The 14,968-nt window shown below is 32.9% G+C and overlaps 1 protein-coding gene across 1 annotated transcript in view; it reads right to left on the bottom strand.

Moving 5' to 3' along the window:
• The window catches only part of LOC105341532 (ATP-dependent RNA helicase DDX1), a 98,824-nt gene that overhangs the window by 5,412 nt on the left and 78,444 nt on the right, over positions 1–14,968 (bottom strand). Inside the window, exons 21-22 of the mRNA XM_034480004.2 lie at positions 6,134–6,280; positions 2,436–2,509 (exon numbers count right to left, since the gene is read on the bottom strand). Coding sequence (XP_034335895.2) covers positions 2,436–2,509; positions 6,134–6,280 — 221 coding nt within the window. The remainder of the gene's footprint in view (positions 1–2,435; positions 2,510–6,133; positions 6,281–14,968) is intronic.

Here is a 14,968-nt window from a genome sequence, read left to right as displayed (position 1 = left end):
AAATTAATGAAACTTGAGTCAGTAGACATTGTTATAAATAAGTGCTTATGACATTACGAAAAATCGTAACTCTTAAGGTAAAGGTCTATCTAATTAATTCAGACCATTTCATACCATGATGATGTTTTAAAATTTTTCATACTAATTTAAATGGTTTAATTTTATTATAAATGAAAAATCTTTTCAATCGAAAATTCAAAACAGGTAATCATAGATTATAAAGCTCACCAAGACGAAGCATCATCCTTACGAGACCACCTTTATTACATTATGAATATCATAGTAAATGATCCTTAATCAAATATTGAATACTGGAATGTGGTTTGACACAATATAAATAGTGCCTGTTTGAAGGGTAAGAGTTGAAATTGACATCCGAGAAAACCATTGTCAACCAACACGAAGCAGAGGTTGACAATGGTTTTCGAGGGGTGTCAATTTCAACTCTTACCCTCCCAAACAGGCACTATTTATTTTATTATACTGAATGTCTTAATTTTAAAGAAAACTTTATGGAATAACGCGAATTCTATGGCGAACCGTACCCACATAATTTACACGCATGTAGCAATTCATTGTGTTACCTGTTGCCAAGTGTGTTGCTAACGCTGAGGGTAATAAAACGGATTATCAACTGCGTCTAAACCAATCATATTATATAAATAGTGCCTGTTTGGGAGGGTAACAGTTGAAATTGACACCCCGAGAAAACCATTGTCAACCGACGCGAAGCGGAGGTTGACAATGGTTTTCGAGGGGTGTCAATTTCAACTGTTATCCTCCCAAACAGGCACTATTTATTTTGTTATACTGAATGTCTTTTTTAAAATTTTAAAGAAAATTTTACTGCTTTTATATAGGAATAGCGTGAATTCTACAGCGAACCGTACGCGCATAATTTTCGCGCATGTAACATTTTTTAATGTTACCCGTTGCCAAGTGCGTTGCTAACGCTGAGGGTAATAGTAAATATTATTAACTGCGTCTTAACCAATCAGATTTCAGTATTTAACATGAAAGTATAACAATATATAAATAGTGCCTGTTTTGGAGGGTAACAATTGAAATTGACACCCCCATGAAAACCATTGTCAACCGAAGCCTTCCAAACAGACAGTATATATTTATCATACTGAATGTCTTAATTTTAAAGAAAACTTTACTGCTTTTATATAGAAATGACATGAATTCTGTAGCGAACTATACAAGCATAATTTAGGCCTTGTAACAATTTGTTTTATTATACTTTCATGTTAAATACTGAAATCTGATTGGTTAAGACCCTCAAAAACCATTGTCAACCTCCGCTTCGCGTTGGTTGACAATGGTTTTCTCGGGGTGTCAATTTCAACTGTTACCCTCCCAAACAGCCACTATTTATATAGTGTTACCCGTTGCCAAGTGTGCTGCTAATGCTGAGGGTAGAAAGGATTATAAAATGCATCTAAACCAATCAGATTTCAAAATTTAACATGAAAGTATAATAAAGTACAATATCACAGGAATCATGATAAATCATACAACAACAAACACATCTATCCAGCAAGTTTGAATGAGATAGGACAAGGTCTTCTTAGCATCCTTGATAAAGGAGATCAGGCTCTGTATCTGAAGCTAGTTTTATGTTTCAAATTCAAAGTTACAAGACCCATGAACATTAGCCAGGACAGCATTTTTTTCAAAATTCAAACCTATTTTAAACTACTCAAAAAATCCTGTTCCAGCTTCAAGATAATCAAGACCAAGCTCTGTCTCTGAAGCTACCTCTATTTACACATCCAAAGTTATATTAACTGTGTTAGTCTGACTATGTATGAGCAGCATTTACTTCATTTTTTGACAGTTTCAAGAGCAAAACACAATTTGAGTTGTTCTAAAATCTTTAACCTGTCTAAGGATCTAGATAATCGAGATCATTCTCTGTATCTTGAGCTACCTCTGTGGTTCATTTATATATCAAATCAATCATGCACTATCTATTAGTACTATTATCTATATAAACATTTAACCTGCTCCAAAAAACACAACCTCATTCAGCATCTAAACCCTATGGCTCAGACTCCCTATTCAAGCCTGTCAAGTGCATGAATATCATAAGACGCACCATCTTTGCAAGTTTGGACAAGTAATAACTAAAGGGCACCAGCTCAAAAAACTTAACCTCCTCCAGCATCTGAAATTCATGGCCCAGATCCAGCTTCCAAGTCTTTAAAGTCTATTAGTAGGTCCAGATTCACAATCAATGCGAGTTTAGTGAAGATAGGTCATGTCATAACTAAGATACAGGACCTGCAACAAAACTATATCCAGGTCTGGAAGCTGACACCAAGGGTATAGCATAAGCTCCCCTCAACTTGTCATACCATGTTTCCAAATTTTTGATACTAGAAAGTAAGCATTCTGAGAGTGCTTTTGCATCCTTTTGGGTGATTTACCTTAAACTTTTGAAGGTTTGCCTTTCTTTCTTGTGGTTTTCTGTCTCCATGCAAACAAACACAGGAATATTTGCCTACAACAATCAATATCATCTCATTTCAATTTTAACTTTCATGATAGATAAATGCTGTAATTATTTATCTCTGTGTATAATATATCAAAATGTCCTTAACTCAGAGTGAAAACTGTTTGAATAATTGCTTCACAACTAACCAACTTAAAAAGAACTTAACTTAAAAAATAAATGTACCTGTATAATGAACATCTGTTATTTACCATTGAGGTTGTTTGATTTTATGTCTTGGATAACAACATTCATGTCAAATTCCATGATCTTTTTAACTATATATTGACTATTTGTGAAAGTAATCATTGTTCTAGCTTTCATCTGTTTCATGGCAAACACAATGCCTTTGCTAAAATTGTTTAATTGTTTTTAAAGAACACTGTCAGAGAGAGAGAGAGAGAGAGAGAGAGAGAGAGAGAGAGAGTTGCAGCTTATGAGAGTTGATGAATTCTTTTATTAGATTGTTCAATCTGGTACCAGACACCTCACCAAAAAACAACTTTTCTATTGAACTCAACTAAATGCATGAAAAACTTGCTGACCTGACATATCACAAAAAGCCAACTAGTGGATGACAACTACTCATCGATAAATCACTCAGCACTTCACAGTTAAGACACATGGCTGAGGGAGGTATTTATTATATTAAAAGAATAAAAACAAATTGGTATACAATGGTTTGTATACCTATGCGATTGGAAAAATGAAGAAGAAAAAAAATTATCGCAAAAGTAAACTGAGAAATTTTAAGGGAATTCTAATTCGAAGTGCCCTCGCAAGGAAATTTCGAAAAAAAAAAAAAAAAAAAAAAATTACATCCGTGTCAAATGTAGCGGAATGAATCGGAGATCGCAACTATTTAAATTACCTTGAGGGGCTTGCCCACAGTGTTAGATACTTACATAATGTTAATGTGAATAAAAAAAACTTTATATAATTATTGTGTGTCCTTTTTTTTTTTTTTTACTTTCATTGACTGTTGATGAGTATCGATGTGTTGTCGTATCCATGAGTTGTCTATTCCATGACTTGTCCTTTCTAAGAGCTGTCCATTCTGTGAGTTGGCGCATCAATTAATTTTTCTCAACAGGTTGTCTTTTGATTAGATATCATAGACCAGTTCAATCACCTAGCCAATGACCAGACATCAGTGATTTTTAGCGACAACCTATAAGCCACAAACTTCACACCTGTTGTGGTTAATTGAGATAATTTACACCCTGAAATTACGTCTGTTGTGAAAAAAGTGTAGGGAATGGTGGTATGCAAATTTGGTATAAAGAAGAAGCTTTCATATCATTGGAAAAAGGTTCCGGAAACATTTGTAGAGAGATGGTAATAAATCAAATTGTGATTTGAGAATTGACTTAACTAAACTGAAATGTTTTGACTGATATAAACAGGACAGAAGAATCAATGGTCAAGTCTTCATTGCTATGGTGACAATATCATAGGGCCTTACTTCTAGCAAAGAACATTTAGATGCAACCACCAAAGATAGTTCTAAACTGTACCATTTTGTACTAAGAAATGATTTATTTCAAAGTTGAGGGGGAAAATGGTACATGCATTGGGGTTTTTTTTTGGTTTGCAGACACTGCAAATATGCTCTTGACAAGGATTATTTGACCTTGACCTTTTGTCTAGAAAATTGGTTCAGAGTAGTTGCATACCACCTACCTTGGGCACTCTAAACTACACTACACTACACTACTCTAGCACTAAATAGGGAAGTTTGAGCCCTTCTGGTCAAATGGCAGAGACAGTAAGTTAAAAAAACAAGGAATTTACACAGAACTTATTCAACATTGACCTTTGAACATGAAAATTGGTTTATTTTGAAGTTTAATCCCAACTTGGACAAAAATATGCTCTTGACAAATGAAATATGATGAACAAATGAACAAACTATCTACCAATCTAGAGCTTGTCTGAGGGTGCACTGGGTATTTTGAGAACTCAAATGAACTGGCTGATCACCATTGGGTGCCAGCAGATGGGGCTCTAATTAACAACACCATAATGTTAAGGATGACATTATGCTTCTCAATTCAGAAGAGCTTATAAGAATATGGGTGAGTTGATTATTCAATAATTACATCTAGGATGATTGACATTATTCTGCCCATTCACCCTAATACAATTTCAACTGGGAAGAAAACCTTAATCCATCCCTGTTAAAAGAAACAATTCTAAGACATCTGACAAAGATCTGTAACCATGCACTTTTGCACCTCATTTCTTAATTTGCAGCAAGTGTCATAATGTCATAAAACCTTTCCAATAAAAAACACCAATCAGAGAAGTAGTGATGTTAATGGTAGAAAATAAAATAATGCTCTGATCCAGAATAAAAATATTCTGATTAATGCATGGTCGTAATTATCAGTCATAAAGTCCAGTTCCTTTAAAAATTGTCTAGACTAGTAGATTATAGGACCACTAGAGACCCACTGTACATATATAGTTAAATAGAAAATCATTCTATAGCAAAGAATGATCTCTCATTTCATAGTATTTTGAAGTAAATGAGAAATAATCAATCTTGATGAAAACAATGAAATGGGATGATGAAATAATGCATTTGTATAATATTTTTCCTATCATCATTAGTTAGCACCCAAAGTGCTAAGTGAAGGACAAAAAAGGACAAAAATCATTCACATTCCATTGGACCATTTTTTTTTAGTTATGTCTTTTGATCACCTCCTTTCTTAAAAAATGCTAATTTAAAAGATATCTAATGACATTACGGTTTTTTCATTGAACATTTTTCATAAATTTCCTTAAAAATGCTAATTTAAAATATATCTATCGGTAATTACATTATGGCTTTTTCATTGAACATTGAAATTTTCTAGGTCCACAGAGATCTTTACACATTAAACAAAAGCAAAGAATTCAATAGTTTGTCAGATGTCTCCAACTTCAGTTTCATAATGAAATTTTAAAAGGATCCGATACTCAAAGGGCACACTAATATGAAAGACAACTATACATCTCCCTCCTTTAAGGAATCATGAGGCAAAGGCAATAGTTTCTTTCATTTGTAAGAAATTACTCATTAATGGTACCATACTCAAACATGTGATATTGTTTGATTATTCTTGTCATCTTTTGGTTGTTAGAATTGTCAAGCAGTCAGGAGACCTTCCTAGTACACACTATGGTTGACCATGAAAGTATCGCATATCATAAGAGCCTTCCAAAGGCTCTCACCAAGCAGTCTGTCAAGTTGCAACAAATCTGCCCATTTCTTTGTATTGTGTATTGTAAAGGTAAAAAAATTACTGAAATCAAAAATCAGTGGCAAATTGTTTAAGTTCAGTCTAGCACTCTGTCACTGTCATTCTGCTTTAGATTTTAAACTTCTCTGTAACTTTTTTTTTGCAAAATAAATGCATCTGCATAAATTGCTACTGTATTTTACATGGGCATATACGTCTGGAGTTATCCATTCCAAGTTTTGAACAAGCTCAAAACTTTTTGCCAAATAGAACAGACCCCTCCTCCTCTCACCACCACCAAAAAAGAAAAAAGAAAAAAAAAAGAAATGTGTAGTTGATCCATTAAAGTCTCTAATGAGTTGTGTTTGTATTGGTGTGGGTGGGTGTTAGCTTGGGTGTATACCTCCTCCTCTCTGTTGTAGGTATTTCTCCAAGTTGTCACAGTCCAGCTTGGTTCTACAGAAGATGAGGGCCTTGTCCATCTTGTGTTCTTCCAAAGCCTGGATCACATACTCTCCTTTCAAGATTTTCACTGCTTCTGACATGGTCTCTACAATGAAAATTAAAGATAGAAAATATATCATTAAAGTTGTTTGATATGACTGGATTTGAATGAATTCATCATTAATGGGATAACATGTGTTGATGAACTGATGCTGCACATCTCACTCTGGAAGATTTCATTCATATAAGGTTGACAAATTTGAACTGGTAAAATTACATTTCAGTGCAACCTGTGTTGTCCAATAATTGGGTCTGATCATAACTCTAAACAACAGTGCTACCCACATGATACCATGACAACAAAAGAGGAACTTGTTATCCTCACTGTACAGGAAATAAAAACTAATAAGATATTCCTATATTAAATTTCCAATAAAATCCTTTATTTCTCTTATTCATTGCAATATATAATGTAAAGCCCTTAAAGTTGACATAAAAAAATATATGGATAAGGAATATTATGAAAAGTATATGTTTCTTTAGTATATTCGCAGAGATCAACAAAATTTAGTAAGAAGTCATTATTTGACCTCAGATGCAGAAGAATATTCTAACATTATCATGCTTCAAGTCTCCATCTTGTTTGAAGGGGCCGAACAACCAGTAAATAGTGTTCAGCAGGCAATATATGTCATTACACCAAGACAGCTTGACGAGACACTGATTCACGTGACTGTTTGATCACAGGAAGTTACAAACCGAGTACACTTTCCATTCTCTAATTTCGCCTGAACTCATTAGGAAAGCTCGAATCCTTTGGTCATGAATCTGACAAAAATCATTACCAATAATGGACTCTGGTTAAGAGACAGTTTGGAACTCTGTTAATCACAGACGTAAAGGCAGCATGAATTACTGCTACTGACAAACTTATCCAGAGTATTCATATGTACGTTGTAATGCTCACTTTCTACTGCCCCTGAAAGTCAGTTTTACATCTTGATCACTCTCACTCTCAATTTGGCACACGAAGCTAGCTTCCTCTGTTAAAAACTAATTAATGTTTTCAGCTAGCATACAAAATAAATTATCTAAGTCTGCAAGAAAATTAGCACCATTATACAAAAGTCCTCATCTCAATGGCATTGTACGTGCTTTCAAATCTTACTCTCTGAAAAATTTTATTCCACAGCACAGACAGGATTATCGGGCTGTCATTACTATTGTGATAGTAATTGATTACTCACTGACCTTAACACATCAGTTGTGATCACTTTCAAAAGGTAAATACAAGTACTGAATAACTTCACCGAGAATACATAATCACACAAAAAACCCAATTATCTGTACATACTTTGATACTGAAGGCTGAATAGACTGAGCATTGTTAGTCTACACCCTGATACATGTACTGTGTGATCACTGGGAAATAGTTTAATTAGTTTAAGCTAATTTTTCACCTCTTAGGACTCAAAATTAATTCACAATAGCCATTAATTCGCTTTAACTGATTTCATTATATTCATAAAAGTTTGCAAGGATTTTGCCAGGGACAATCACATCAAAAAATTTCATTTAATTCGAGATTTTGGTACATTGGTGTTTTTCCTAAACAAGTTACAAAGTATTGGCCTTAACTGCCCTTACCAATGCATAGCTAATATATACATCCGGTTTGTTTAATATATCTAATGTTTGATTTAAAAAAAATAAAACTTGACTTTAAGAGTAAATGTTTCATTAGATAAAGTTAATTCTGAATCTTTAACAAAGGGTGATGAATTCTTTCATTCAGTAAAGAGGCTCCTAATTCTATTAGGCAACCACTGATATATGTCTTAGATTGCAGTTACTTATTACTTTATTTTCAGAGATGGCAGTATTCCTTTAAAATTATGGTCAATCATTCCTCGAATCCTACAGAATTCAAGAACACCACAATTCATGTACATCTTTATCCATACGATAATCATAAATATTTCAAAAAGTTAATCATGAGAATTATTGCAAGAAGGGCATAAACAATAGGAAAAGTTCAGAGTGAGAGAAATTATTTGTTTCATGTCCTCTTAAACTATAGAGCTTGAGTTGTGTGGGCTGTCTTGGTCAAAGACATAGTGCAACAAACACTGACCTCATACAATTAACAAGTAAGATTAATGGGTTTAAACACACTGGTATACAGTAAAACACTCTTATAACAAAATGACAAGGACATGCCATTTTGCTTCGTTTTGAGAAATTCGTTGTATCCATCAAGTTTACAACATGTATTAAAGTTATGGGTAATGAAAACCCCTTCACTGTGAGCATCAATTCATTATAAGCGAGTTCACTATAACCGTATTTTACTGTAATATAATCTCTTTCCCTCTGATTATACATAAAGATGTGACAACACTTGAGATTAAAAAAGTAGATTCCATGACACCTTAATGTTACATGTAAAATGCAAACTGATCCAAACTAAAAGATTGGGCACAGGTACAGATACATATAGATATAGATATAGATATATATACAGATACAGGTAATCAAGAGCCCATGGAGTCAATTTTAGCAAAGATGTAATGATATTCCTTATATGTATTGGTAGCTTTGAAGTGTAGTGTAATGTGAGCTTGCTTTAAGCATAAAGAATGGCCATGTATGCAATAAATAAAACAATTTGTTTTAATAAAAGGGGAATAATTTCACGGAAAAAATAATTAAATCACAACTTCCTGCAAATATGCATGTCTTCACAATAATTATCAAATCAGATATGTCTATACAAACTTCATGAAATTTTGTTCATCGAGTCAGTTTAAGAGGAGTTGCAATGAGAAAATACAAGCTTGATGACAGGACAAACCTGTAAGTTAAAATAAAAGATACCCTGAGTATGTAAATATCTGAATATATTTCCCTGATTCAGTTGATTATCATGATATATTTACTATGTGGCAAGTGCACTTAATTAAAAATACGATTTTCAAACTGTCATGAAATTTTCATCAAAAGATAAGTTGCAAGAAAATTCTCTGTTTTAAAGATAATTAAATAATGTGTTTGCCAGTTTCGTGAGGAAAAAAATTCAGTCAGTTTTGTAAGTATGATGTTGCACAATCCATTGAAGATCAGTGGCTAGATCTAGCTAGTCTTTGCAATTGACACATCTCCGCTAGGCGCAAATAGGTGCAACCAACTGTCGGTACAAGGTGTGTACGTCAGTCTAAATGACTTTGTTCATGAACATCATCGGTGTAACACCAGCAAGTTACACGGATGAAACAAGACAAAGGGCAGAAGAACAGGTAATGTCAATGGTGTTCTGCATCATTACATTAATTTGATTCTGGTAATTACATGGACATTACAAAAGCCTTTATTATACACTAATTGGCTGTTATATATGTCTAGTTGTTTGACATGAATAAGACAATATCATGTTCAGTTACTGGCTTGGTAATTGACAGCGCATTATCCCTTTATCTCTTTGAAATCTTTTTTCCTTACCATTCACAATTCAAAGACCTCGCTTACTACACTGATGCTTATAGCCTACATTCGAACATGTATCTTTTAAATCTAATGTTTTTCCTTCATTAAATTAAAACAAAGCAAATGTAGCTGATAATTATGAAATATGACCTACATGTTGATTAATATTTTATGTGGATTAGGAAGGGGATTAAAGCACATCACTTTGACAAATTTTTTTAGCACTTAGCTTTGCTATACTTCAAGCATTTATAGCGGCATCCTTTGATTTGTCAGATATACAGCACATGCTGTATAGAAAACTGAGACATATTTCCAATTTTTATAATGTTTTCATAACCATTTTAAAAAATCTTAACGAACACTGATAGTACAGTGATGTGAATAAAATGTGCTCATATAACTACAGTAAAACATGGATATAGCGAACATGCTTATAATGAATTGACACTTAAAGCAAAGGGATTTTCATTCCCAGTGACTTTATCACATGTTGTAAACTTGACAGATGTAACAAACTGTGCTTATATCAAAGTAAAATCACCCATCCCTGGCACTTCATCATAAGCGTGTTTTGCTGTATCTGGTTGATCTTGAGTCATAGAAGGGATGTTACTACTAAATATAGATATAGTTCCCAAACAGTTAAGGGGCAAATTTATCAAGCAGTTTCTGAAACGAAAATTGATTTAGTTTTTTAAATTTAAATTTTAAATGAGTCTTTAATAAAAGTATCAAATGAAAAATACTTAAAATTTGCCAAACGACTGGCAGAAAAAGTTGGATTGTTGGTGTCTGCATTATTTTTACGACAGGTTGTTCTCTGCACCTTAAACCTACAGTACTGTTAATTTCATCCTCAATATTGTTTTAATTTTTCAACAATTCATATCAAAAGTTATTTAACATAATTTTTGAATTCAATTTTCAATGTATCATATCATATCCAATCCATAGACAATCAACAGCAATTCAAAAGCTCGGGGGGGGGGGGGGGATAAAACCTAATCAGAAGTGGTCATGATATCCAGCAAAGGCCCAGGTCTGGGGTCGCAACCAGAGGTCAAGACCACTTAATTGTTCTTAACCTATTTAGAATTAAATGAAAATCAGCCAACTCAACAGCCAGACAAATGTACATGTTTATTTCATATAATCAATACATTAGTCCTATACTTAGTCAATATTAAGTGAACACTTAATTAATTAGAACTTTGGTTCAGTGTGTATCTCCTCTCACGCTTAGAGTCTTGTAATGACAATTTAAAATCTTGTTACAAGTATTCCAATGAAAATATCCAATTTGTACTTACTGTTTAATGTAAATAAGATATACCAGTATTTTGCACAAAATCTGAAGTGTGCTGCCATTAATATGAAGCATGTGTTGAAAAACAGTAATATCTTGTTTTGAGGTTTTATTACAGGTTTATATATATAATGATTTCAACCAGGATCGTTTCATTTAATCTGTGCTATTGTTGAATTGTAGAAAATTTCATATCATATCCTTTTATAATTTTTCAAATTATTCTATAAATTTATCAGGGTGAACACTTGGAAGTTGTGTTAAGTGTAGTTCTATTCTAACTGTCAGGAGCCAAACAGAGGATATATCATACACCTGTATGTGGAGAAAATGTGTTTGTATTTCAGCATCTGCACAGAAATTATAGACACAATTAAATAAATAAGAAGTTTTATGTATTCTAAAAATACACTGAACAAAAAATCTGATAACCTGTCTCTCAAACATGAGGGATTAATTCTTTAAAATAGCAGCATTGCCATCATTTGTCATATTGAACAAATAAACGAATCCTTCTGCAGTGATGCCACTGCAGAAATGTATTTCAGCTAACAACTGCAATGTGTATAATGTCTCAAATTAGCAGTCCGATTCTTCGGATCATTTTTCTTCTTGATGATATACAATTGACGTAATGCTAACAATTTATCAAAAGCAAATAATATAGACGGAGACCACCAAAACTAAAACACAAAAACACATTAACCCAGTATCTCAAGCCTTAAATCCCACACGTCTCCAGCTAACAGAAAACAAGGCAATTTATTGAGCCTTATTGCGGTACCTTCTTTTTCAGTGACACTGCCAATCTGTAAAAGGTCTGAAGAAATCCATGCAGCTTTTACGTTTTCCCTCTTAAAAATTAACGATCTAATTTTAAAACAATTTAATGCTCCATTCTATTGCACATCCCAATTTTATTCGTAAAATTGATTTCCCTGCTGTATTTCTTGATCCTCTCACACTTTTATTTATATGTCTCCCCAGTAAGTTAAACCTATTACAGAGAATTTAAAGTGAAGCAATGACGAACAAGGAAGACCTTTACTCTCAGACATATCGTTCACTTTTTTTTTAATTAAGAAGACGAGCCCAAATCATTTAATGGTGTTTTTTTCTTCTTCATTCCATTTGGGATTTTTTTTTTAACCCTGCCAGCTCTTTTTCATTTAAAGATAATCGAAATAAATAGCACTTTTTTGTCCACTATAGCAAGCTGATCTACTTTACAGTAATATTACTCTCAATCAATAACTTTCATATTGTCGACTTTAAACTCTATCAATGCAAAATGGAATTAGGTATTTTTTTTTAAATTTCAACATTGATTTTTTGCATCAGGAATTCATATTAAAGAAGCGTCAAGATCCAGTCTTAATTAATTATTATTTTAAAATGAGTGTGATAATACTGAGTAATAACTGGTATAATATTAAAGCACATTCTTACTGCTTACCTTACCAACATAGTATTCTCAGATGTTGCCAGAGAAGCTCGTTTAAATATTGTCAATAATAAGTTTTTCATTTTAAAATCTGCACAAATTACATTCTGCGGAATTAAAATCTAATCAAAATTACAACTTCCATCCCCTTATTGGTTTTCGATATGTTGCGTGGATCAAAAACCGGGGAGTGGGTGGACGTTCTAACAACCCAAATGCAATAAGATCGAAACCAATGGGCAAATAACTCTAAAATAACGTTGACAGTAAGGACATAAATAATTTAGCCTAACTATGTCACCTATTTATTGAAGTAAATAAGAGTTAAAGAATCCTAGAAGTTTTTAGCAAACAGTTTTCTAGGTTAGTACATGTATAAATAACAACTGATCAGAAATGATGACTTTCCTCATAAGTTTTGATGAAGCAGGAAGAAAATACAAAGAGACTTATAGAAGCCTTTGTGTGCTCCTCATTTACTACCTAGCTGTCTTCCTGAGACAGTTTGCGATAATTTACAGAAAAGCGACACAGAAAAAGTCTTCCGTAAACAGCATCCCATGATGTCCAATTATATTGAATTGTTCATGTTTACATTTGCAAACATATTTCCTTAAATGAATCTATACAGAAGAACAAAATAATTGACCTTTCTGTGTAAACATTTTAACAGGTTAATAGGTCATAATTTGATGTCAATGTAGCTTATGTAAAATAATAGTATGGTAGTTTCTATTAAACAAATATAATCCATGCAAAGTGAACATCAAAATTACAAAAAAGATATCAATTAACAATGTGCAGCAAAGTTAAGGTGTCCTGGAGATAAAATACGGCGGAAAAACGTTATTTCTTTAATCAACGAAAAATACTTTGACCTGGCCCCGGGACCATAAAACTTAGACGAGCTCACTTTTGATCTCAGTCTCACTTTTCCACTGTATGTTTCTTTTGTAAAAGTGAGACTTAGATCAAAAGTAAGCTCGTCTAAGTTTTATGGCCCCGGGGCCTGGAGTATTTCTTTAAATCTTAATAAACATATATTGACAACATTGTTAAAAATTATTTTTGATGCATTTTTGTAACATCATATGTACTTCGTTGTCATGTGACGTTCGTATCCTAACATTGCAAATTATCTAATTAAATCCCATCAGCGCAGGTGATTAATGACATTAAATCATGAATATTCTTTAAAAAATTTCTTTGTTATGTCATATACTTTGAAGATCTTGCTTGGGCTTGAAATAGATATTTCATTAATTAAAGATTTTGTAAAAACACTTAATAATTCGCAGATCCCGCACAGTGTTATTGCGAGAACATCTTATCTTTTAAGATTTCTAAAAAGTGCTTATGACCTTTTAGATTTATAATTTATTGAAAACTTTTCTGATGTATATTGCATGTACATGGCAGATGTTAGGGAGTAAAAAACTAAGAATATCTTGAAAACCAAGAATATCTTGAAGTATCTCAGAGTATAACACACATAACCTGTAGTATTTTAGGTGGAACAGATGTGAAAATTGGTGAAAATTGCATGGTGCAATGAAAAATGGTACAGGCATGTACTTTAAGTTGAATGCCCTTGAACAACATGGACTAATACAGCAACTTGATTAAATATCAACGAAGATTGGTTTTAATACTACAGATGTGCAGAAAAAGGATTGCGCGTCTTAGTTTAAAATTAAAACAATTTCTTCCCTTATCATTAAAATTGATTTTCTAAACAACCGCAATAAAAATGTTTATCTTCTTTACTTCATTTTTTTCAATTTCTATTTGTTTTTATTAATATATTTTCACGTCAAATAAAGACAATTCTATCCATATACCTGCAGGCAGGTTCAGTGTTATATAGATCGGTTTTAAAGATGTAGGTAGGCAATCTTGTGCTCCTGTGTCACTATTAAGCCACACTGATGCAGTGTACTGTGAAGTTGTTGCTCCATGCTACACAGTATGTTTTCATTTTCAATGCCTCACAAAAAGGCAACAGTCTGCAGTGATTTTACTCATGAGCAATTTTGTAGTCGTTAAAATATAAATCCAAGCTATTCTTATAAGCATTCAAATTGCATAGTGTCTTGATAAATATTTTTTTGAAATAAGCAAATAACGACACTAGGGAAACAATTAATTTCTTGAAGGAGAATTCATCATGAAATTAAAAAGGTACGTACTGTCTCAAAATAATTGTGTTAGCAGGTGTGGGAATCCACGCCTGTTCCATATTTAATAAAATTAGCTAATTAAGAGCTGTAATGGTTTTTTGGATGTCATTCTTTTTAAAGTTTAAAACACCTCCTCTATTGAACACTATGCATTTTTTATCATACACATAACACAGTTGAACAAAGTTTCAGTTAATTTTAACATCCTATATTTTTGGAAAGCTAGAGAAAAGAATAATCAGTTTTATGAACATTTTATGGATGCCAACAAGGTTTCGTGTTGTGTAAATTACTTAGCAACAATGCAAGCAGCTGATAAACTTTCAGTTATAACTTTAACAGGACAGATGTACATGGAATCCCACAAGCCAAAACTGT

The sequence above is a fragment of the Magallana gigas genome, chromosome 3, assembly GCF_963853765.1.
Source record: "Magallana gigas chromosome 3, xbMagGiga1.1, whole genome shotgun sequence".
Classification (NCBI taxonomy): domain Eukaryota; kingdom Metazoa; phylum Mollusca; class Bivalvia; order Ostreida; family Ostreidae; genus Magallana; species Magallana gigas.
The sequence above is the reverse complement of the archived record's forward strand: the minus strand, read 5'-3'. Positions and strand labels throughout refer to the sequence as shown.